Here is a 23,305-nt window from a genome sequence, read left to right as displayed (position 1 = left end):
CAATTTATAAGCTGTATGCACAAAATTTGTTTTATTATTCATATTGTAAACTTTATATTATTGATAATTTGATATTATTTGATATTGATATAAACCAGATCAAATATTAATTTGAGAAACTCCTATCAACATATGTAAGTTTCATTTAAATGATTTCGATTCTCAGCTCGGAAGAGAGAATATTGTGATACCAAATATTATCGAATATTCGCTTAATCCACATTTCAAAATACGAATATTATACAGTCAAGTATATGTATACCATTAAAAGAGCAATGGTAATCCAATCCCTTGAGTTAAATGATGATTTTGTTATTTTTAATTATCGTTTATAACGTATACTACTCTGTGATTAATTTCAAAATAAATAATGTATGCACTTAATAAGTGATAAACAAAATTTCAGTACAATTTAATATATATTAATTGAATTAAATTATTGAATTCTATTGTTTAGTTATAAATTAACGATGTATTGAATAGAAACAGTGGCGATCTATAGAAATAATTGAAAAATAATTCAAATTAGATATAATTTGACATTAGGAATTTAACAGTGTTGGCAGCCATTTGGATGATATTGAAGACATTCTTAGATGTAAACTTTTTTTTTATTAAACGGAAGTTACTTCGAGGACGAACATAGACATAAATACAGACTATACATTTTCTGGTCTTAACATCTGTGTTTCGTTAGAAAGAAGTGAATCGACATCTCAACTCTATCAACATTTTTCTTCAACTCAATATTTTAGAAAGAAAGAAAGAGAGCGATATAATTCAAGCTTACTCTTTTTTGAACCAAAAGTGACAACTTCATACATGAAAAGAATGATTTTGCTAAAGTATCTCAAAATTTAGCTAGATACAAATCTGAAAGTAATTTCATTGGATCATCAAAATAACTGCGTAAGAATTAGGAATTTGAATCAATAATAAGCAATACTACAAAAATTCTTCAACATTTTAGTAATTAGTTTGCTATATAATTATTGTAATGATCCAACAAAATTATTTTCAAGTTTTTATTTAGCTAAATTTTCAAATGTTCCAACAAAATCATTCTTTTCGTGTAGAACAAGAAATACGCAATCATCTTCATTCTTATTATGAGGATGAATCGCGTTTGAGAACTTTTTAGCTAATTTTAGGCGAACTTTCCACGGCAAAATCATATTTATGATTACACACATATGTATGTGTTTACGTGCATTTGCCCGCAGAACTAGCTGCTAGCGAATAAGAGAATGCACCAATTCACCGTTAACTCTGCTGGCTTTAGGGCTTCCGCATTTGAAATCTCAGGCGTGCAGCGGCGTACGGGCGTTTCGTGGCGGATGTGCATCTCCCACGATGCTTAAGACGTGAGTGCGCGTACCGATAAATATCCTGCCCCGAAGTGCGAACGAGTCGTTTCGCGGATTATTACCTGATCGTCATGCATCCTTGCGGATTGAAGTTGTAAATTGTACTCGACCCACCGCTGCGCCGCGAGGTTAAACCGATCGGTGAATATTCTGCAAGATATCGGAAGCTAAGAGTAACTAACGATGTATCGTGTCTCAAGCTTCTCTCTTATAATTCTGCGCATGGAACAATTCTCCTTTAGCTTGTTACGATAGTGAACCGCGCGGAATGAAGTCCCAGCTGCTTCCCGAGTCATATAAAATTGGGTTTATAAAACTAACGAATCACATCATGGAAAAAAATTAATTGGGTGGTTCAGCAAAGCTATGTCTTGTTACGCGAGTTTAATATTTATAATTAAAAAGATTTGATGATTCAACAAAGAAAGTGTGTCTATAAGCTATTATCCGTATATATAATATAATTCAGTTTATTCTTTCTTACAAAGAAAATTATTAATTAAACAAACACGTAGCCAATATGCTTTGTTAAAAATTTTGATTTATATACGATTAATTTTCACAGAAGATTATCTTTGCTGTTATTAATAAAATTATTGTGCTATTAAGTACAATAAATATGATTACCCATAATAGCTAATTTTATTCAGCTATTCACAATTTTATTATTTTAACAAAGAAAACTGATTGTCCGTATATGACGACTATAGATTTGTTAAATTAGTGAAGTTTTTAGTTATTTTAACAAATCTTTTTTTTCCAATCGTTAAGCTCGTATCATATTATACATTGAAGCTTCAGGATTGTGAATTGAAGATTAAAAACTAAGCGGAACGAAACAGATTAAAATTAAAATTACGTATTTTACGTAATTTTAAATATAGCTGCTTAAGATTGATTTTTCTTAGTAGCAAGTTATTAGCATAAATTATTAAAGAATGCGAGAACGACTAACGCAAAGCGTTCACTGTTTCTTTCGATTATTATACAAAAATTAACGTAGACATTGCAGCTTGTAGATATATTTAGCTTGCATGTTTCGTTCTAGTTTTTAAATTTTAACTTGCTTTTTTGTTTGCTTTCGATTAGGATTCTGGATACTCACTTTGCAACCTTCGCAGCTGGTAACGCCGTAATGATAACCGCTCGCCTTATCGCCGCAAACCTTGCAAGGTACGAAGCTCTTAGCGGGCGTCGAACTGTTGGAATCAGCTGCTGCGTAATGCTGTTCTGTAAGTAAATAAGAATTTAAAAAATTAATGAGTTGTTTTGCTTTTTCTAATAAAGTTAATGATAAAATATATTATATAATAATAAAATAAATTGATTGTAACGAGATGAACAGTTTAGTAAGACTATTTGTAACTACGACAGAATATACTTCATGTAGCTTTAATTTCACATGTCATGTTTTCTTTAACAAGGAAAGATAGAACGTATATAAAAGGTAGTAAAGTATTAAACGAAGAAAGATTATTTCGCGTGAGCGTCGTGCATTTCCCCCAAGGCTCTCCTGTTTCCAAGAAAACAAACGGGACATCCATCCAACATTAGTAACATCTTTCCTTCATTCGTTCAGCATCTATAATGCAACGAAGCCCATCGTCTTGGAAGGGAATAGGCTGCTTCGGACGATTCTGACTGGACGCGTAACGGGAAGCCGGCGTCACCGTTACGGAAAAGGAGCAGAAGAAGAAGAAAAAGAAGCGGACGCAGCGGCATCAACTAGACGGAGCAGAGCAGGAACAGGAGAAGGAGAAGAATAAGGAGGAGGAAGAGGTGGAGCAGGGAAGAAATGAAAAAGGAGTAGCAAAAAGGAATGAAACGGGGCCGCCGGCAAAGGGAGAGAAGGAGATCGTCCGTATACCGTTGGTCTCTCTCGTGAAACCCTTTACCAGAAGACATCATTATGTGGAGAAAATCTACGTGTAAGGAGAAGAAGAGAAAAAGTAGGTTCGAGTGAAACAAGTGGAAAAGAGAGAGCGAGAGGAGGGAGAAGGGAGGGAGAAAAAGAAGTTGAACAATTCTCTGATCCGAGAGCGAGTCCAAGAGAGCCTGGCCGTTTGCGCGCGATGTGATTTTATGATGGCCGTAGAAACTATCGTCGGAAGCAAACGGTATCCGCTCGTCCGCTTGCTGGCTGGATGCATCCGCGTTAACCATCACGAGGACAATCAAGAGCAACCCCGTTACTCGGCTCGTCGCGTGGCGCTACTCCTTGTATCTTTACCTTTGCGAGTGACAATGAACTATTGGAAACGCTCATTGTTTCGCAGAATCGACCGTCTTCAACTGTAACTACGGTTCAATTGCTCTTTCGACATTAAAAATGCACTACAATTACAATGTACCACCGAGACTGACTGTTTCTATAATAAGTCAGAATAACGTGCATTTAGCGGACGCAATAATAACAGAAAGTTTTGTTTATCTTTTCTAATTTTAACTAAATGTATACATACAGGGTGTCTCATAAGACAGATAATTTGCCAAGTGCTTTTGTGTAAATAGAGCGGACTAAACCAAGTCGAAAAGTCCTCTACCACCATTTTCACATTAGTTAACAAGATATTAATTATTAAAAATTGAATATTGGTCTTCAATAATTTTTTATTCAAATACTCAACTTCACAGAAAAACTGCAAGAGACAAAAATCATTTATTTTCTTCTCAGAACTCTAAGAACTTTTATCAATTTTTACTGCATTTTCTTATTTTTACTATAACAACATAAAAAAATACGTATTAAAAAATTCTGAAAAAATTCTCAGAACTTTATGAAAAGAAAATAAACATAAATTTTTTGTCTCTCGCTGCTTTTCTGTAAAGTTGATAGAATTTGAGTAAACAATTATTGAAAAACCAATATTCGACCAATATTCAGCGATTTTTAGTAATTAATATTTTAGCTATTGCGAAAATTGCAAAACGGTACAGGACTTTTTGACTCAGTTTCACTCTATCTACATAAAAGCGCTTGGCAAAAACGAGACATAATATTGTATATAATACCATATAAATATTAAAGAATTCTTTGTTTTTCTCTATATAGCTCATAATTCTGATATTAAATTTAACAAAATGTGAAAAGATTAACAAACTGTTTGGAATGCAATTCACTAGTTAAATTTTATATCACCCCTCTCTCTCTCTCTCTCTCTCTCTCTCTCTCTCTCTCTCTCTCTCTTTCTCCTCTATTCAAAGATAAATTTAATAATCAATTATATCATTACATCGAAAAGGATAAATCGAGGAAAGTAAATTCAGTTCAATTTTGCTATGAAACTTTCTATGTCACGGTAGCTAACTCTTCGTGAAGAGCATTGTTCATTGATGTAAAAAAACAAAAAATGAAAGCTAAAATACAAATTGCTGGCACAGGAGAGTATACGGATTTTTTATTTTTCTCTTTCAAGTTGATTCGTTAAATGAGAGATGACACGGATTATAATTGTAAAAATTAGAATTTAGCTGAACAATTGTAATGAAATTATAATGAAAGTAGAGGATTTAATATAGATCGATTGTAATCGACGATTGACATCACATCATAAAAGCATTGTTAAGTTATTCAATAAATCACAAAATTTGTAATGGCGAATTTTTGAGAAGAGAGAATCACGCTTAAAATGATTTGATAAGCACGCCATCATCATATTGATTATTCAGTACGTTTAGCACGAGATGTATCGAGTATTAATTACGGTCGATATGAGCGGTTTATTTTGGAAATAATATAATTCTCGTAAATCCTCATACAATAATTATATCGCCTCATATTATATCCTTACCTCATTAAAATTTGTAATTACAATCACTTGCAAAGTAAGTAGCGCGTACAATATTAATTAAATATGATAAAAATTACATACATATTATTAATTAATAACTTAGTTAAATAAATGGATATAAAATAGACGCACGATTATACTAGCGTATGTATGTGTATACATATGAATGAAACTCTTAGTTGATCCGTAATTTCAGGAGAGCAAGGCGGAAGTTTTTATGGGTGCGCCGTAATTACATACACTAGTAATCAGTTCACAGTTAAGCCAAAGTTCTTCAGTACGTGTTCGAAAGAATCATGCCGCTCATTAAAGACGTATGTTAAATGGTCACGTACGAATAAATCTAAATGTTATTTTCTTCCGTCGCGTTTATTTTCGCGGAAACATCACCTTTCTTGCCCGACATGAGAGATAAGATGTAAAAATCATCTTCTATTTATTTTACATGAGTGATAACTAGCTTGTGTTTCCTCCGATAAAAATAATTAACTTGAGTTATGATCATATTATAGATCATAACTCCTTGCTAATAGTTTATATTTCACGTTGTTGCAATTTGTACAATTTAGATTCGCGATAACGTAATGTTATATCATGCGCTAGGTCTTTTTCAAAGCTATACCAGATCTCCATGGCGCTATAATCCATCAGTTTACTAATAAATCGATTACGCTATATCCACGTGGGGGCTATTCGCCTTTGTTCAGAAATCAGCGGGGCGGTAAATGCACCGAAAGCGCTGCACGTTCGAATAAACGGCATGATGCGATGCTAACAATATTATCATGCTGGACAATATCAAAACCGATATGCAGCTCGTTTCGACAATGTTTATTGGCAACCATCCAACTCCAAATAAGAATAATTAAATCTGGACCAACTATTTATCTACAACAGTCTGACGTTTCGATTTATATTTTTGTCGACAAAAAAATAATGATAGCCATACATTATTAAATTTATAATGTCAAATTATATCTATAATTTGAGTTTTTAATCATTTTTATAGGTCGCTGCTACTTAATATGTCGTTAATTTGATGAAAACAATGGGAGTTAAATAATTTTACTCAAAAGAAAATTTATTAAATTTGACTTTTAGTTTATTAAGTGCATATATTAACATGGACGTTGCTTACTTTAAAACAAACTGTAGAAATAGATTGATTTACATTTTGACACACATGAAAGTTAAAAATAACAAAATTATTAATCAATATTATATTTCTAGGACAATAAAATGCAGCACACATGTCGTTCAATTTTTCATTTTTTAATGCTAATTTTTTTTACGTTAAATCGAAGAATAATATAATTACAATTACACTGTCAGTTCAATTGCATCAAAAGAGAAATAGTAGTCTCTTGAATTAAAAATAACAAAATGTATAAATGTAGTTAAGGTAAAAAAAAATTGAAGCTTGTTCGGAAAAAAAATGAGTGAGAAACATGTGCGGCATTTTATTGTCTTAGAAATTTAATACTGTCGAATTTAATAATGCTTGCCTCAGAAATCTAATACTAGTCAATTTAATATTTGCCAATTTATCACTGAAAGATAGTAATTAATTACATAAATATGATAGAGAACGCCAATAATCGGTTAAAGTTAGATGTAGATGTTATGAATACAATATATATTCTTAATTTAAACTTAATTACCTCAGGTGTGTGACTGTGCGCCATTCGGACATTAACTACAATCGATCTGAAACGCTAATAATATAAATATAAGGCACTGAAATATTCCTATATATGAAATAATAAATTAATTCGATAAAGAACTTATTGCAAAAAATATTACCTTAGTCAGGATGTACAGTAATTAATTACTTCTTTGGAGTATTAAAAGCATTTAATAACAGTGTTCTTAATATTTAAAATAATGATAATTATACTGTTGTTCAGTATTATAACTCTCAATTGCAATAACGGATTATTTGAACTCAAACAAACAATTTTAGATTGTATAATCTGTACGATTGATACTATGAGATTTTTAATTGCAAAAAAGAAAACTTTGAACCTTTCTCTATCAATCGCCGTAAAGTTCACTTGCATTCTGTATTCCAAACAGTATGTTTCAAAAGTTAGTTGTAGTTTTCGTAGCTGATTAAATTGGCCAGTATTAGATTTCTCTACAAAGGATATATGTAATAACGTCGTTTAGCTATCATGTAAGCTTCCTCAATAAAATAACATTAAATGATTTATCTAATTCCTTTATATAATTTACCTAGTTCTAATGTTTAACTGTTAGTCAAGAGTTCAGGCATGTCGAATGTCAATTTACGCGGAAACGCCAAGTTCCCCTTGTTATCACAAGTGTGAATCTACGTGTACTTGTGAAACAACCGATGGTACACCCCATTGTTGGTGAGCACTGACGCGTGTTCGACATGACAGTAGACACTCCGGAAGAAAACAGAATGGGATCCGGAGGCTTTCACGAGATATCGAGAAAAAAAACGAAGAGGAAACATATAAGAAATATTCGCCGAATATGATATAATATTACGAGAACAATGTTGCAATTTCCTATTCACCTCTGAGAAACATATTGAAAATTTATGAAAATGTTTAACGTGAAAAAGCAATTGCGCAAGATGCTCGCAATTATTGCACAATAATTTAAGAGCAAATTCTCGAGATTAATGAATCGTAAATTCTAAAATATCTGAGGTTACGAAGTTTTTGAATATTGCATAATCCATAAAAAAAAACGTATAATAAAAGAATTTTTATAATTGAGATAATTCTTTTTCAAATATTTGTTTTTCGTAAATAGTATCAGTGTATATATGTGATAAAAAAGTAAACGACGAAAAATAAATATATTATCTAAATTGCAAAAATGATATCATAATAGCGGCATATTAGATATATTAGATCAAACTAAAAATAATATTTTCATTAAATGGAATTTTTGATCAAATAAAATTAATGATTATCTTAAGCAACATTAATGAGTTTATTGCATCAAACGCAAGATCGGCACGCAAAAGCTTTTTTTTTTAATTAAACTGAAATATGAGGAATATTTGACGCGTTTACCTGATGAGTTTTACGATAAGTATCTATTACGTAAATATTTATTAAAATAGTTTATATATAAAGTGCTTACGTGCAACACATTAATATACACTCACTTTATTATCATTCACGGCAGTAACTGCACGGACAGGCAGCGGCACAAGCTGTGTATCATTACCTTTCGAAATTCAACAGGTACTAAGGTAAGTCAAAAACGATTGTTGATCTTGTCGAATATCGACTCATGCGATTATTATTCTTTGCGGTTTTTTTCCGAGCACGTTAAATATCTTGCGGCGACAATGAATTACTCGCTTGACGCAACATGCAGCGTGCGTTGTGTTATCTTATTTCTCTCATACACACATACACACTTACACATACACACGTATACACACGTGGCTATAGTCAAGGGCGGTAATTTACGTACACCGATAATCAGTTAACAGTTACGTCAAAGTTCTTTAGCGTTCGTTCAAAAGAGTCGCTCATTATAGAGCTGTACACATATGTTGTATGATAACGTGTAAATACCTCTATTTTACCTGAAACGCAAATGTGCGATTAATTAATATCCGTGCTTCAGTTTGTAATATGTTAAATATTTTGTTGTGGCAATATGGTCAAAACGAGATGTACAACTCTCTTGTGTTTACGCGGTCGCTTTGTTGCCATTCGCACAGCGAGACCCGAGTCGATAGCCAGAGGCACAAGCTCCATGTGCCGTCGTATTGCCTTTCGAAACGCGAATTCTCTGAACGAACATTCACTCACCAGCCCGCGTAATTAATGTATATTTCCGCGATCCGTAAGAACAAAACAACGAGAATTTATCGTAACCAATTATTTCGTGTAATTTATTTATTTCAAGTAGAGAAATTCAAGCGATAGAAAATGTGGATTATAAATTATTATTATATGTATTATGTGGATAGTGCCTGTTTCTTTAATGCATATCTACGCATTTCTTGTCAATTTAAATTTTAATATAATTTTTCTATTATTTTCGAATTTTGAGAGTGAATGATATGCAAATCACTGATTGTGAATGAATCAATCAGACATACAAGAAGTTGTGTGATACATCAATCATTTTTTTACTATTAGGAATACAAATTAGTTCGGTCCGTTTCCCTAAAGATTGTTCCAGCCTGTTGTGAATAGTTCATAGTGACAGCTGATTTTGGCAGTTTCAAAGAAGTTAAATGTCTAATAATATTAAGATATAAGTTTATATCGCTTTAAGTTTCATACAAAAACCTTGATTTTTACTATGTTTGAAATGTCAAATTTTGTATTAACCAAGCGGGAGGTTTTGATTTTCTGCTTTAATTGGAAGAAAAGTGCGGCTGAAGCCCATCGAATGCTTGTCGAAATTTATGGTAACACTGCTCCAACTGATAAATCATGTAGGGAATGGTTTCGACATTCAAGGATGGAGATTTCAGCGTTGAAGACAAGCTTTGCTCTGGACAGCCAAAAAAATTCGAAGACAAAGAATTAGAGGAAGAAGATCAGAGTCAAACGCAAGAGGAGCTTGCAGAATCATTGGGGATAACTCAACAAGTCGTTTCTGTATTTCTGGATTGAGAGCCATGGGAATGATTCAAAAACAAGGAAATTGGGTGCCTTATGAATTGAAACTGAGACGTTGAAAGGCGATTTTTCACTTGCGAACAGCTGATTCAAAGAGAAAAGGTTTTTTTGCATCGGATTGTGACTGGAGATGAGAAGTGGATATTCTACGACAACCCCAAGAAGAAAAAATACTACGCTAAGCCCGGTCAATCGTTGCCATCGACCTCAACATCAACATCAACACCACGACCGAACATTCATGGTTCGAAGATCATGCTCTGCATCTGGTGGGACTAAAAGGATCTTGTTTACTATGAGCTGCTGAAACCTGACGATTCCATTACGGGCGATCGGTATCGGCTGTACAATTGATTCGTTTGAGCTGTGCATTGCGAGAAAAACGGCCGGATACGAGCAAAGATAGATAAAGTTATTCATGATAAAGTTATTCTTCTTCATGACAACGCTCGGCCTCATATCGCGGAAATCGTAAAAAAATATTTGGAAAACGCTCAAATGGGATGTTTTACCCGCCGTTTTCTCCGAACATTGTTCCTTCTGATTACTGGTTGTTCCGAAAGATGCAGCAAGTCACCGGTTCACTTCTTTCGCAGAAATCGAAAATTGGCTCCAAAATTGGATCGTCTCCAAAGACGAGTTATTTTTTCGAGATGGAATTCGAAAATTGCCTGAGAGATGGGAAAAAGTAGTAGGTAGCGATGGACAATACTTTAATTGATTTGTTCATTCATTTTGTTTTGAAATAAATGCACAAAAAAACTGATCGAACTAATTTGTACTCCCAATATTTTAAAATTTGGCAAAAAAACAATGGAAAACTTAATATAAAATATCTCTTTTATAACAAAGGAATTTTTCCCTTTGTTTATAAAAATCAAACAAATATTACAATAAAAAAACGAGAAAATCTGATTCAAGAAGAGCCAAGTAAATTTTTAAGCGTTTTATAAATTTGTATTAATGTTCTTCGGCTTGAGAAAGCTAATCTAAATGTTCATAATTACAAGAAGAATGTTACTATATGATATGTTATTTTAGCAATAATAATTGTTATAATAATATGATTAAAATCAGACATATGGAGGAATAGGATGCATGAGCTCATATTTAAGAAAAGGTTAGCTTAAATTATTATACCACACGTACAGATATTTAATTATAACTTAACTCGAACAGAATGCTTTATATTTAATATTTACATTTAATATTTACATATTAAAATAAATTAAAACTAAAATAACTTATATTTGTTTTTCTGCAATATTTTTCTATATGATCATTACAAAATAACTTTAAAAAATGTAATCTTTATTAAGAAAAGTACATATCTGCTACTTATTTTTTATTTCTATTTTCCTTAATTTAATATAGAGATTATTATATATTTAATATAGAGGTAATTTACACTGTGCATGAATTTGCCTCATCTTTCGAGTTATAATAATAGCATGTTCGTATTTCAGTTACTATGTATAATGGAACTATGTACCTATAAAATCATTTCTAACATGAAAACGTAGAGAAAGATTCTCTTTATCACCTTAGTTATGATTTTAATTATAATAATTAATTTAAAAAATCTAACAGCAAAATTGTGAAAACTGTGCCAAACCTCAATCTCCCCTATTTAGTTTGCTATATTAAATATTTTAATAGAGAAGTCAACAAGTTGGTTGACAGCTTCAATGTTTGTCGTTATTGTGTAGCTTACTATTGCTCACAAAGTTGACGCGCTCATCATCTGGCTAACATTTGACTCGAACCGACAGGCAGCGGCATGAGCTCTGTATGTTGTCGCATTTAAGAGATCCTCTAATTACAGTCTACGAACTGCATTTTATATGCAGAATTTCTAGTTTTAGCAGAATCATGCGAAAGAGAAGAGCATTTACTATTTCTCTCTCTCTCTCTCTCTCTCTCTCTCTCTCTCTCTCTCTCTCTCTGTCTTATCTTTTTTTTCTTTTCTTCTCTTTCAAGAATTGTTAAAATATTATAATAGATCAAATAAAAATGATGAATTAGTCAAAAATGGCTGTTTCGAATCTTGACTCTAATTAGAGGATTTCTAGTTGCATTAAATTGAGAGATGCAATCGTGACAAGTACTAAAAAATATCAGACACGATAATCTTTTACGAACAACCATTATCATTAATTTACTCTTATAATTAACAATTCATTAACGTATCAAGATGACAGACATTTTATTGAGGCAGACATTTTACGTTAATTACTTGCGAGGCAGGAATCAATAGAGGGTACGAATTAAAAATTATTATAGTATTTATGAGATAGATATTTCTCTAATACGTTTTATTGTACGTCTGTAAATTTTTTCAAATTTTTCCACTTATTAATTTGATATAATCTATCCAATACTTTTGAATAAGTAAGTGCAGTAATATGAATAATATACAGATTGCCAGATTAAATGAATCAAAATCGGAAGCCAACATATATCAATCAGAAATTTAATCACAGATTTTCAAACACTCTGTATCTTAATTGATTAGTTCTTAATTTGATGTAATTATATCATATCGATTTTATCAGGAGAAAATAAATTACTGATAATTATTTCAAATTTTTCGATCATTAATGTCATAATTACATAACGAATTAATCTGAAAGCGATCCATTGTGGCGCTTTCGACTATTAAGTTCAATTATAATTATAATTTTATACTTTAATTGCAAATTACAATAAGTCATCGCACAGCAGATAGATTCGGCGATTTAGAATCGGCAATTTTATTAAAACTCTCTGCCATTTTTGAATTTCTTTGTTGCGTCAACTTTTCTCGTGCCATTCCTCCCTCGCAATATAACAAGTAATGCACGTTATACAATCGAAGTTGGGAGTGCCGTACAAAGTGTCATGTGATTATCGTGTTTTGATTATCAGAGCACACGCAATGGGAATAAAACGTGTTTTTGTGAGTGTCACGTTGTGCAATCTGAGAGGAATCTGAGAGAAGAAAAAGTCTCTCTCTCTCTCTCTCTCTCTCTCTCTCTCTCTCTCTCTCTCTCTCTCTCTCATTCTATAATATTACTGAGTTTTCTCTCTCTCCTCCTTATTTAATTTATTTTCATATTTTATTTGCATTATTATTACTTTTGTTGTATTACTTTTGTTATTTGTATATCTTTATTCTTTTACACTTTTTTTTTTATTTTTATGTTCTTAGAGGGCTTGCCCTTGAATGATAATAAATTTATCTTTATCTAATCTATTTTTTAGCTTTTATCTATCTATCTATCTATTTATCTCTCTCTGGAGAGACATATAAAACGGAGCAACCCTGGGATAAGTATAATTTGTGACTTGCTTATCACTTGTTCACGGCATTAATTATTTATTCTCATTTGTTCGAATGTTTTGCTCTATACAAGAAATCGAAAAAAATTTCTGTCTATAAAATTTCAAAAGTATATTTTAGAAAATATTTTATCGGATTTTTTTTCTTGTATAATTATATAATTATTTTGTTTGACGATTCTTTAGCAAGAGATAAATAAAATTAATACGTTTAATACATAATAATATACTTTTATAATTACTTTTTAAAATATCTTTAAGATAATAATTATTTTCTTGCCATTTGTGGAGTTAAACAAACATTTATAATAAAAAACATTTATTCTATAAACTTTAATGATCACTTTTTGAAATATTAAATATTACACTCCGCATTGCAGATATATTTGTATTTTATAGTTCGAAATATCTTGTAACGTTGGCTTATAATATTATGCATTATATATATATATATATATATCCATTGTTTCGTGTCGTATTGGTGAGTCACAAATAATACTAATTTGAGGCAATGAATCTATAAAAGTTGCATCAAATATGCGTAGAATATAATGTACATTTATATAAGCTATTGTAGCTATTAGTGATATAAGAATAACAATATAATACATAATAATGAATTTTTCATAGAGTCATTATTCTAAAACAGCTAGACTAGAATAGATTAACAATATTATTTAAGCTTTCAATACGTGTAATTATAACAATGTACTATTAATTTATTATGCGTATAAAGTACACATATATACATGTACAAACAAATTCATATAAAATAGAATTCATTCATATACATATATATTATTTATTGGCATATCCTGATGTCGATCATTACACGCCAGAATGCTAACTACGAGACAACTACATTTAAAATTTATAGGATAATATAAACTTATAAACGAAAGAGACATGATAAAATGATAAAATGTATTTAAAATATATTTAATTGCATTAATAACGCAAATTTCTTGAATTAGCGCATACTCTGTATTAAAATAATATTTGACAATCTGATCGGATTGCATGTCGCATAATTAGATATCAATAACGAAGCGACAATTAACTTATCAATTATTAATCAATGAAGTACAACCCGCTGCTCGAGCTGATAAAAAATTAATTAATCGAATTTTCCGACAGTCAATTTTCATAGGATTATTTTAGCTCTTTTTATTACATTTTATATTTTCTGGAGAAAATTCAGTCTCTCCCGATTACAGAATGCTTTTTTAGTCGTGATTCTCACATTATCTCGCATTAACATTTCTCGGAATATATATTTATCGTATCGTATCGTCGGGAGCCTTCGAAGATCGACATTATTCTCGCGTTCGCGCTCTAAGAATACCAAGTATCGCCGTCCACACCTCTTGAGAGGGAGTAGACAGACGATATGGCGTAATTCTCTCTGGTTGCAACTGCAACCGCGTACTCGCGACTGCACGGCCTCGACCTAGGCTGCAGTTTCACGGCGCCCCTTGTTTACAAGGAAGCGCTGCGTGTCGCATACATCTGCGCCTGGGTCACAGCATTCGTATTCCAGTCCACGTCCTGCGCGTCCGTCCGCGCCATCGTGTCGAAGTGCAGTGTGCGAGTGTGCCTCTAGTGCCGATGCGTGATGGCATTCTGACGCGGCGCACTGTGCCAGGGCGAGGCTCGCCTCGTAAGACAATACCTTTTATCGGGCTGAGGTGTGAGTTACATTGAATGCAACAGTGTCCCACAACCCGGAAAAATAAATTAGAGATAAACCAGTATGCGTAGCGAAATTTTTTTCTCTCGGAACTCGCAAATGGAATTGCAAAATTTCGATGAAAAGAATTATCAGATTTTCTCTCTTTTTCGTAATAAAAATAATCAAATAAGTGTCTGAATTATTTTCCTCACTTTTAATATTAAAACTATCGATGAATAATGTATATCTTTTTTCTACTATAATATTTAAGTACTATATATATAAAGAATAAAGATAGAAAGTAAATTAGTGAATTTAATCATTTATATATTGCAACAAAAGTCACTGAAAATCTCAGAAAATCATTATAAATACGAATAATTTTAATAAAAATTATAATCTAGTCATTTTAACTACCAATATAATTTAAAAAAATGCATTTTTTTGAGACTCCTGGAAATTTCATATTCCAAAGGAATTATTAGATCAGTCAATTAATTAGCATCACTTAAAGAATTATTTTTAATTACTGAACATTGTAAACAAACTTTTGTACAATTAAATTAGTTTTGAATTAGACGAATTCGCAAGGTTTTTAAATTATTTGATTTAATGCTGCAGAATATAAACGCACATCTTAGGTAGTCTCGTGTTTGTGGAATTCATATATTCTAACCGGAATAATCTGACGGTGGTTGGTTGCATCGCGTTGAGACGTTTGCCGATATTATCGCGTGGCCGCGTGAGTCATCTCCGTGAACTTGAATCTCATTTTTATTGTTCCCGCGGGATCCTTCGTCGTGATATACGCAATAAAGGCCGGGATCTCGTATCGCGTAATAAACGCTATTACGCGTGTGAGATAATATTAACGATCGCGCAATATGCCGGAAATACTGCCTGGTGCGACTATAGGCGCATGTACCGTTACGCGTGAGATTAGCACCCGGGGTATGCTTGTGTTTGGCTCTCGTAATTAGTGGCAGCCGGTTGTCGGATTCAACGATCGTAACTCGATGCATTCAGATACGATTTACCATATCCTAATCGACCTAATCGAAATAATCGTTTATTATCTATATTTTAACCAAGTTGCAATTAATTAGGCACGATTATGTCAGAATGTAACTTATACAGAGTGTGTCGCCGAACACGATTATTTTTGTTGCTTTTAAAAAGGATGTTCCGCTAAGTATCGAAAGTATTTAAAAATTTATCTAGATACAATTCTGAAAATTTTGAACCATCAAAATAATTATGTAGAACGTTCAAATTGATTGTCAGGATACCAAAACTTTTACTTTGCTCATTATGCTTGAGATTCCTATGTAATTATTTTATAATCCAATAAAATTATTTTTATATCTAGCTAAATCTTTAGGTGATTCAGCAAAATCATTTTTTCTGTATATTAACATAATATAAAAACATCGGGGACTTTTTCATCCGATCTAAACAGTACATTATATATATTTTAGATTAGATATTACTTATACTATACAATCTGAGAAGATTAGTATGCTCGAATCATTCGCTCCTCGGATCTACTATAAACATAAAAATACACGACATAAACATAAAAAGGGTAATTTTGCTGAAGTATTTAAAATTTTAGCTAAATACGGATCTGAATTAATTTCGTTAAATCATCAAAACATTATATCAAAACATTATATAAAACATTCAAACTAATTGCCAAAAAAAGTGTTCCGTTTTATGCTTACAGCGTAAATATTATATTATTTGTCCTTGTTTAATATTTGATAAACAAGAAAATAATCGATACTTGCAATGTGTGAACGTGAAAACGAAACAAACCCATAATGTCAAAACTTTTTGCAGTACTACTTATCATATTTGAAATTCCTATGTAATTATTATCTAATAAAATTATTTTCAGATCTGTATCTAACTAAATTTTAGATATTTCAGCAAAATCGTTCTTTCTATTTATATCGAACACATATCTTCATGTCAATTTATGTACGACAATTTTAACGTGCACACTAATATATTATTTCAAATAACTGAATTCTATTAATCGCTATTAAGTTCTCCTGTAACTTCTGTCTCTGTATTGAGATGAGTTGAGTTCCTTGTTATAGAAACGTTCTCATAGGCCGGTATTCATAGTCGAGTCTTATTTCAAGACAGTCTTAAGTAATTTTCTTAAGACACTAATGCGGCCCTCTGATTCTTGACATCTCAAGACTAAACTTAAGACGATTTTGAATATAAGAACTGAATACTGGTCATAAATCTCATTAGATTCTTACGGTGCTTGGCAACGTCGTTGGTGCCGAAAATCAGCAAATCGATAAGTTCGCTACTCGCGGGTAAAGAATCGCGATCATTAAAAGTTGTTCAAACCCTAATCTCTCATATCCTAGAAATATACAAAGCGTCGCGTACATACAGTACATGCGCCTTTGTCCGAAACAAGTAAGTAATTTATGATCGCGTTTACGCGCTCGCGCTCGTTCGCTTTCCAAATGCACTTTCTACAGCCGATCTCCATCGCACGAGAGAAGTCTGACACATCCCGTTCTATCTCTCTTTTTTCTCCCTCTTTCTCTCTCACACACGCTCTTTCTTTCGCTCTCCGTCCCTCTCTTTACTCTCTTCGTCCGAACGCCTATCCGCGCTCGTTATGCAATTCCAAAGATATACGGTCGCTTCAGGAATGTCTGCACTCTGCAGCCGACTGTGAGCTTGGAACCATTTTCCGGGTGGTCTATGTACAGAATTTCACGCGTGACATATCTCGATACAAATGAATATCCATATCGAGCCAAAAAAAGTCTCGGATGCTTGAAAAAAAAAATCCCTGTTTCAGCCATGTTTCTTGATAAATCATGCCAACGTGCAGATCTACACTGTTAGATATCAAATGTCCAATAGTAACCCAATTCCTTGAGATAAAAATAATATTTTGTTATTTTTTTATTTTCATGTATATTAAAAGATAAATAAATCTATTTCTATACAAATATTCAAAATAAATAAGGGCTATTAAGAGCCAAACGTTGGATGTTCTTATTGCGGAAACAGTATATATAATTACGTTAAATACATTAATTAAAAGATTAAATATTAAAAATTTGACAATAAAAATTTGACATATGTTTCGACCTTTAATGTGGTCATCTTCAGTGGGAAATTATTAATGTTGAATAACATGTCTAAAAATTAAATATTAATTAATAAAAGATATATATCTATTTTTATAAATCTATTTCTGTGATTAATTTCAAAATAAACGTCATCTATCTTAACGTACTCTAATAAATAACAAATTTGAGTTTTTAATATATTTTTCTTTCTAAATTAAATTGTTTAATTCCATCATTTTAATTAAATTAACGACATATTAGATAAAAGCAAAGGCGATATCTATAAAAATTATTAAAAATAACTCTATATTTAGTTGAAACAACAATGAGATACAGAATTCATCGAAAAATAGAATTCCGCAAAAATATCAAAATATTAGAAAATTTAAAGTTCTGATGGATAAAAAAAGAGGATTTTTCAAATCACGAATAAAAACTAATTTCAAAGATATATCGATATTTAACTTTGTGTGTGATTCTTTTTTATTTAAATTCAACGAGGAACTAAAAGCAAGAGCCAATCATATTAATGAATCACTTACTAAGCAAGCATATACCAAGCTGCCTTTTCTGCTGAATGCAGCTAATGCTTATCGCAAAAACGACTTGGCGCGATAGTACAACTTTGCAACTAGAAAGTCTGGCGATTCCCGGGGCGTACCTGATGAAAGATTAAAGATCGATGAAAGGCGAGGGAAGGCGTTATTGATCAGGAAGATGCCTTACGGATTTTCATGATTAGCGTGGGAGAGAATTATAGGGCATCGAGCACAGGTGTTGTGCAACTAAACGCGGAAACGCGACGTCGATAAAGCTGCTTTATAAGCGAGAGAGGCCAGACTCAGCGAAGGATCCGGCATCGCTAGACTCTCACTTGGAGGTCTCCTCTTTCTCTCTCCCTCCCTCCCCCCCCCTCTCTCTTTCTCTCTCTCTTTCTCTCCATCTGCTGTCATCCCCTTGCACCCGACGCATTTCTCTCCCCGGCATGTTACAGAAATATACCAGGAAAATTATGTCACTAATGCGCTTGGATATATCTTTAGGAAACGCCGCTTTCGTTTGCGTCAACGAGACTAGAGACTTCCAGTATAGAGATCTCACTGTATCATTCATTTGCCTTAATTTTCATTTATTTTTCATTTATTTTTCTGCCTATTCACTATAGCCATCTTGGATTGTAACGTCAGAAGTGAGAAAAATTTTTTTACATAAAGAGAATTCTTACAAAATCCTTAAAATGTGAGTACTTGTTATAAAACAACATTTGTAAGCGATAAAATAAATTTGTAAAACATAGCGAAAACTCTTTTATGTTCTAGTAATCAACATATTCAAATAATCATATATTTGAAATTGAATTATGCCTAACAAGAAATAAGCTATATAATAGCTGATGAATTGAGATAAATATGATTTTTTATTTCAAAAAGAAAGTTTTTGATGTATCTTATAAGTGTGTCTCAAATATTGTTTTATTAAAAAACATTTCTATTTTAATATATTTTGCAAGAATTTTTATTATATGCTTTCCTGCTTCTGATATCATCAATCCGTGATGAATAATTAGTCTTAACACTTCGATCATTGCACATTCGAATGAAAATCATATCCGCACAAATTATGACATGATTAGAAATTTAAATTTTAAATTTTTCTTTAATTTGCATTATCTGTATAGGAACGATGAATATGAATGCAAATTAAGCGGAAGATAAAGTCATAGCTCATACGAGAACCGTAATTCTTAAAGAAATATGAGTATCATTTATATACAACGTGACAGTCAATGCGTTAACATGTTCACTATCACCGCATTAAAAAGAAGGTAGACATGGAGAGAAATTACTTCTTGCGTAATTATCTTCTCAATAACTTTGACATTTTCAATACATTTTTTAAGAGCTAAATAAATTGTTAAGACTCAAGTTTTCACCGAGAAATAATTGTTTGTAAATATACTGTCTTATTATAAATTAAACTATTTACTAGGTTACATTATCTAATAAATCTCTTGTCTTATCGAATAGATAATTACAAATAATACTATTTGCCTGTTTCATGTTATGCAGTGTCTGTTGACGCATTATCGCAGTCTTGCTTTTCCCGCTGCAGTACTTCGACTTCTATAATTGTTATGCATGCCATATCGTTGTACAATCCTAGATTTCATAATTACTTCCGCAAAAGATAAAAAAACCCATTTACCTCGTTATAAACGCAATATGCTTGCATACGAAAAATATGATAAAGTGAAAAGTATGAAGTAAAATGATTTCTTGCTATCTCTTGTTGAATTAAAATTTTAGTAGAAGTTATTTGTAAATTGAAGAATATAGATTTATATCACTTATATTACTAAAGTTTAATTCTAAATTTATATATTTAATTCATTTTATGCTAGAGCTTTTATAAATTTTTAATTTTGCTGATATATCATTCTATGTACATACTTATTATACTATAATATATAATATTTCTTTAATATTATCATAATTATAGAATTATAATATATTATAAAATTATTATTAAATTGAGTTATAAAGTTATTATTCAATTTTTCAGATATTTTATTTTAAGTTACTCGACGAAATATTCGTAGACGGAAAAAAAATATATTAGTAATGTAAAAAATTTGAAAAATATAAAATGATTCTCTAATGAGGATAGCACAGCACAAAATGCATGCGAATAATTAAGATATAAACTGTGCTCATGGAATTCCGGTCTCACGCAATCAATGCTTTTCCGCTTTTATGCTGAACATGAGAAATAAATTATAAATAGCGTCAGTTCACTGTTGTGAGGATTATTACGAAAGGTATGGCACTCCCTCGTTCATTTCTTAATTACATTCAATTAATCATTTAATTGCCAGTTCATCAATTAAACGATCCTTCGCAAGTTACTTCCGTGAAATTATCAGTCTCAAGATTCTCGGAGATAAAACGAGTGTTGCATCAGTCACTGAGCGCCAAGAATTTCATTTATGATATAACGGATGTTCTCGAGTTATACGATGTCATATGTGTAATGGACAAGCGGTCGCTAATACGCGTCGAGATTTCATTAGTTCGGGTTAATTTCATTTATACTGAAATATACTAGAGAGTGCGAAAATCTAGATGCTTTGACGAGTTAAGTTCCAGAGCAACGAAGTTTCATTTAATTTCAAGCGGATTTTACTTCGAGAGAATTCACTGTAGCAAAGCTCTTTGCTTACGAGGAGAAAAAAGATTTTTCTGTCGTGTAAAATTGTCACTGCTATTCTATATAAAAGTGGCAAAATTTTACTACCATAATCAAATATTTGATATTATAAAATATATTTTATATTTCTGGTTAAATATCTTTTAGATAAAAAAGAGAAGTGTTCTTGTTAAATAAATATATTCATAGAAATATACGAAAATTTGCTGTTAAGATTTTATTTATAATAAATATATTTTGCTGGAAATTGTACTTAACTCAGGATAGAAAGTTTTTCCTCCGTATAGAGAAATATTTAGTTAAATAGGAAATAATTGCAAAAAAAGGTTAAAAAAGAATTTTTATTCTATTGAAGAATCTGACCTTAAAATATAAATTAGAATATGCTAAGCGTGCGTTTACGTTTTGTCCGAGTAAAGAACAGAAAAGAGAATTTAAAAAGATAATTAAATTATCTTTCTCGCAACAAGATTTGCGCAATTAATTACGATCTTTTTAAAGTAACTCTTTTTTTTTAATAAGTCAAAGCGGAGCTTTAGTGTTAAGTTTAACTCGGAGAATTTTATGGAAATGTCAGCATATTCATATTGCATAATGAGCATTAATTACGTTTAAGAAAGTTTCTTTTCGACCTACCATTGGAAGTACTATTGGAAGTAACAGCGAAAGTTTTAGCAACCAGTATTCATGAAACTTTTTAAAATTAACATCGCTTTTTCGCCACAAATGAACGCTCTATTCAATGCGAGTACAATGTACGGACAACACAGATACTACAGGACTGCGACATTCCTATTTTTTCGCTCGTCGTAAACGCCGGACGCAGTTGTATAATTCTGAGTTTTAATACAAGAATCGCATTAATATAAACATGCGAGATGAGAATCAAGTGAATATATTTGGAAACGCGTATCAGAGAATATCCAGCTTATGTGTTTATATTGTCATTGCAAATGGGATTGAGCTCGAATTAACGTGATGGAAAGATCTTTTGCGCGCGCGCGCGCGTGTGTGTTGTGTGTGTGAGTGTGTGTATGATATTTCATTCTTTCCTATATCTATTACATATCTATTAAATGCGTATAGTATTCACATATACAAAAATTATTGGCAAATACGTCAAAAACAGTCTTCTATTCCTGTCCGAATTATCGATAAAAATTATCGAAAAAAATTTTAACCCTTCATCTGCAATCATATTTTTGCTCCATTTGCCTACAGTTTGAGTCTTTTTTTATCCAAGCCAAGTTTTTCTACTGTTCTAAACTTTCAAAAGATGTGAAAAAATCCAAAATTACTTTTTTATTACATTAGCAAGTAATTTTTTAAATGCTGAAATTCAGAATGAAATCTTCATTTAATAAAAAATGAAATTTAAATAAAAATGAGGAAGGAATTTTAAAATTTCGCTTTTTCGCACCAAAAAAATTCAGACTATAGACAAAGGATTAAAACAAATCTGAAATCAGATGATAGATGATACACTTATTAATCAGCCATGTAATTTTATTAGCACCTTTCACGCTTATTCACTATTATTAGTTTGATGAAGCATTTTATATGCCTTTTTATACATATCGTGGGATATAAAATAATACTTTGTTCTCGCGCGTTTCCCTCTCAAATCGGATCACAGTAAGTAACAGAGATTAAAAAAGAACCACATCGAATAATCCGGATTAAATGCAGAATTAGAGAGTACGTCCGTGCGCGCGTTTTAAACGCAGCCGGACGAGTTGCATGGATGTCGGATTATCGATTTTATCGCATGCTGCAACTCGACGGTGCGCCGCGCCACACCGTTGCGATTTTATTTCTGTGCGCGATTTCGACGCTTTCACCGCGGTTACGATATATAATATAACGTACACGTGATACGTGCATACAGAGATACGTGCATATATATTCTATAGAAGTACATACGATTACGAGTATTACATAATATTATTTGATAAGCGGTACCGAGTACATAAGTTGTTCGCTGCAAGTTTATTTTCGGGACGCGATAATAATATCTAAAATTAATCTTCTAAATAATCAACTAAATTTCTGTTCAAAAAGACTCTTATTATTTTCTTTTTTCAAAGTGAACATTACATTAAGCTGACATGCTTTGTGTCTACTCGTTATATTCTTCTTCAAACACTTGAAAAAAAGGCAATGCGTAATTAGCAAATTATATTTCCAAATAATATATAAATTTATT

The 23,305-nt window shown here is 31.8% G+C and overlaps 1 protein-coding gene across 1 annotated transcript in view; it reads right to left on the bottom strand.

The window, feature by feature from the left end:
* The window catches only part of LOC108684149 (ecdysone-induced protein 78C), an 86,433-nt gene that overhangs the window by 10,869 nt on the left and 52,259 nt on the right, over window positions 1–23,305 (bottom strand). The window contains exon 4 of the mRNA XM_018188271.1: window positions 2,473–2,597. Coding sequence (XP_018043760.1) covers window positions 2,473–2,597 — 125 coding nt within the window. The remainder of the gene's footprint in view (window positions 1–2,472; window positions 2,598–23,305) is intronic.

This window comes from Atta colombica, unplaced genomic scaffold, assembly GCF_001594045.1.
Source record: "Atta colombica isolate Treedump-2 unplaced genomic scaffold, Acol1.0 scaffold126, whole genome shotgun sequence".
NCBI classification, from domain to species: Eukaryota; Metazoa; Arthropoda; class Insecta; order Hymenoptera; family Formicidae; genus Atta; species Atta colombica.
Note: the sequence above shows the minus strand (reverse complement) of the source record. Positions and strands in the feature narration are given on the sequence as shown.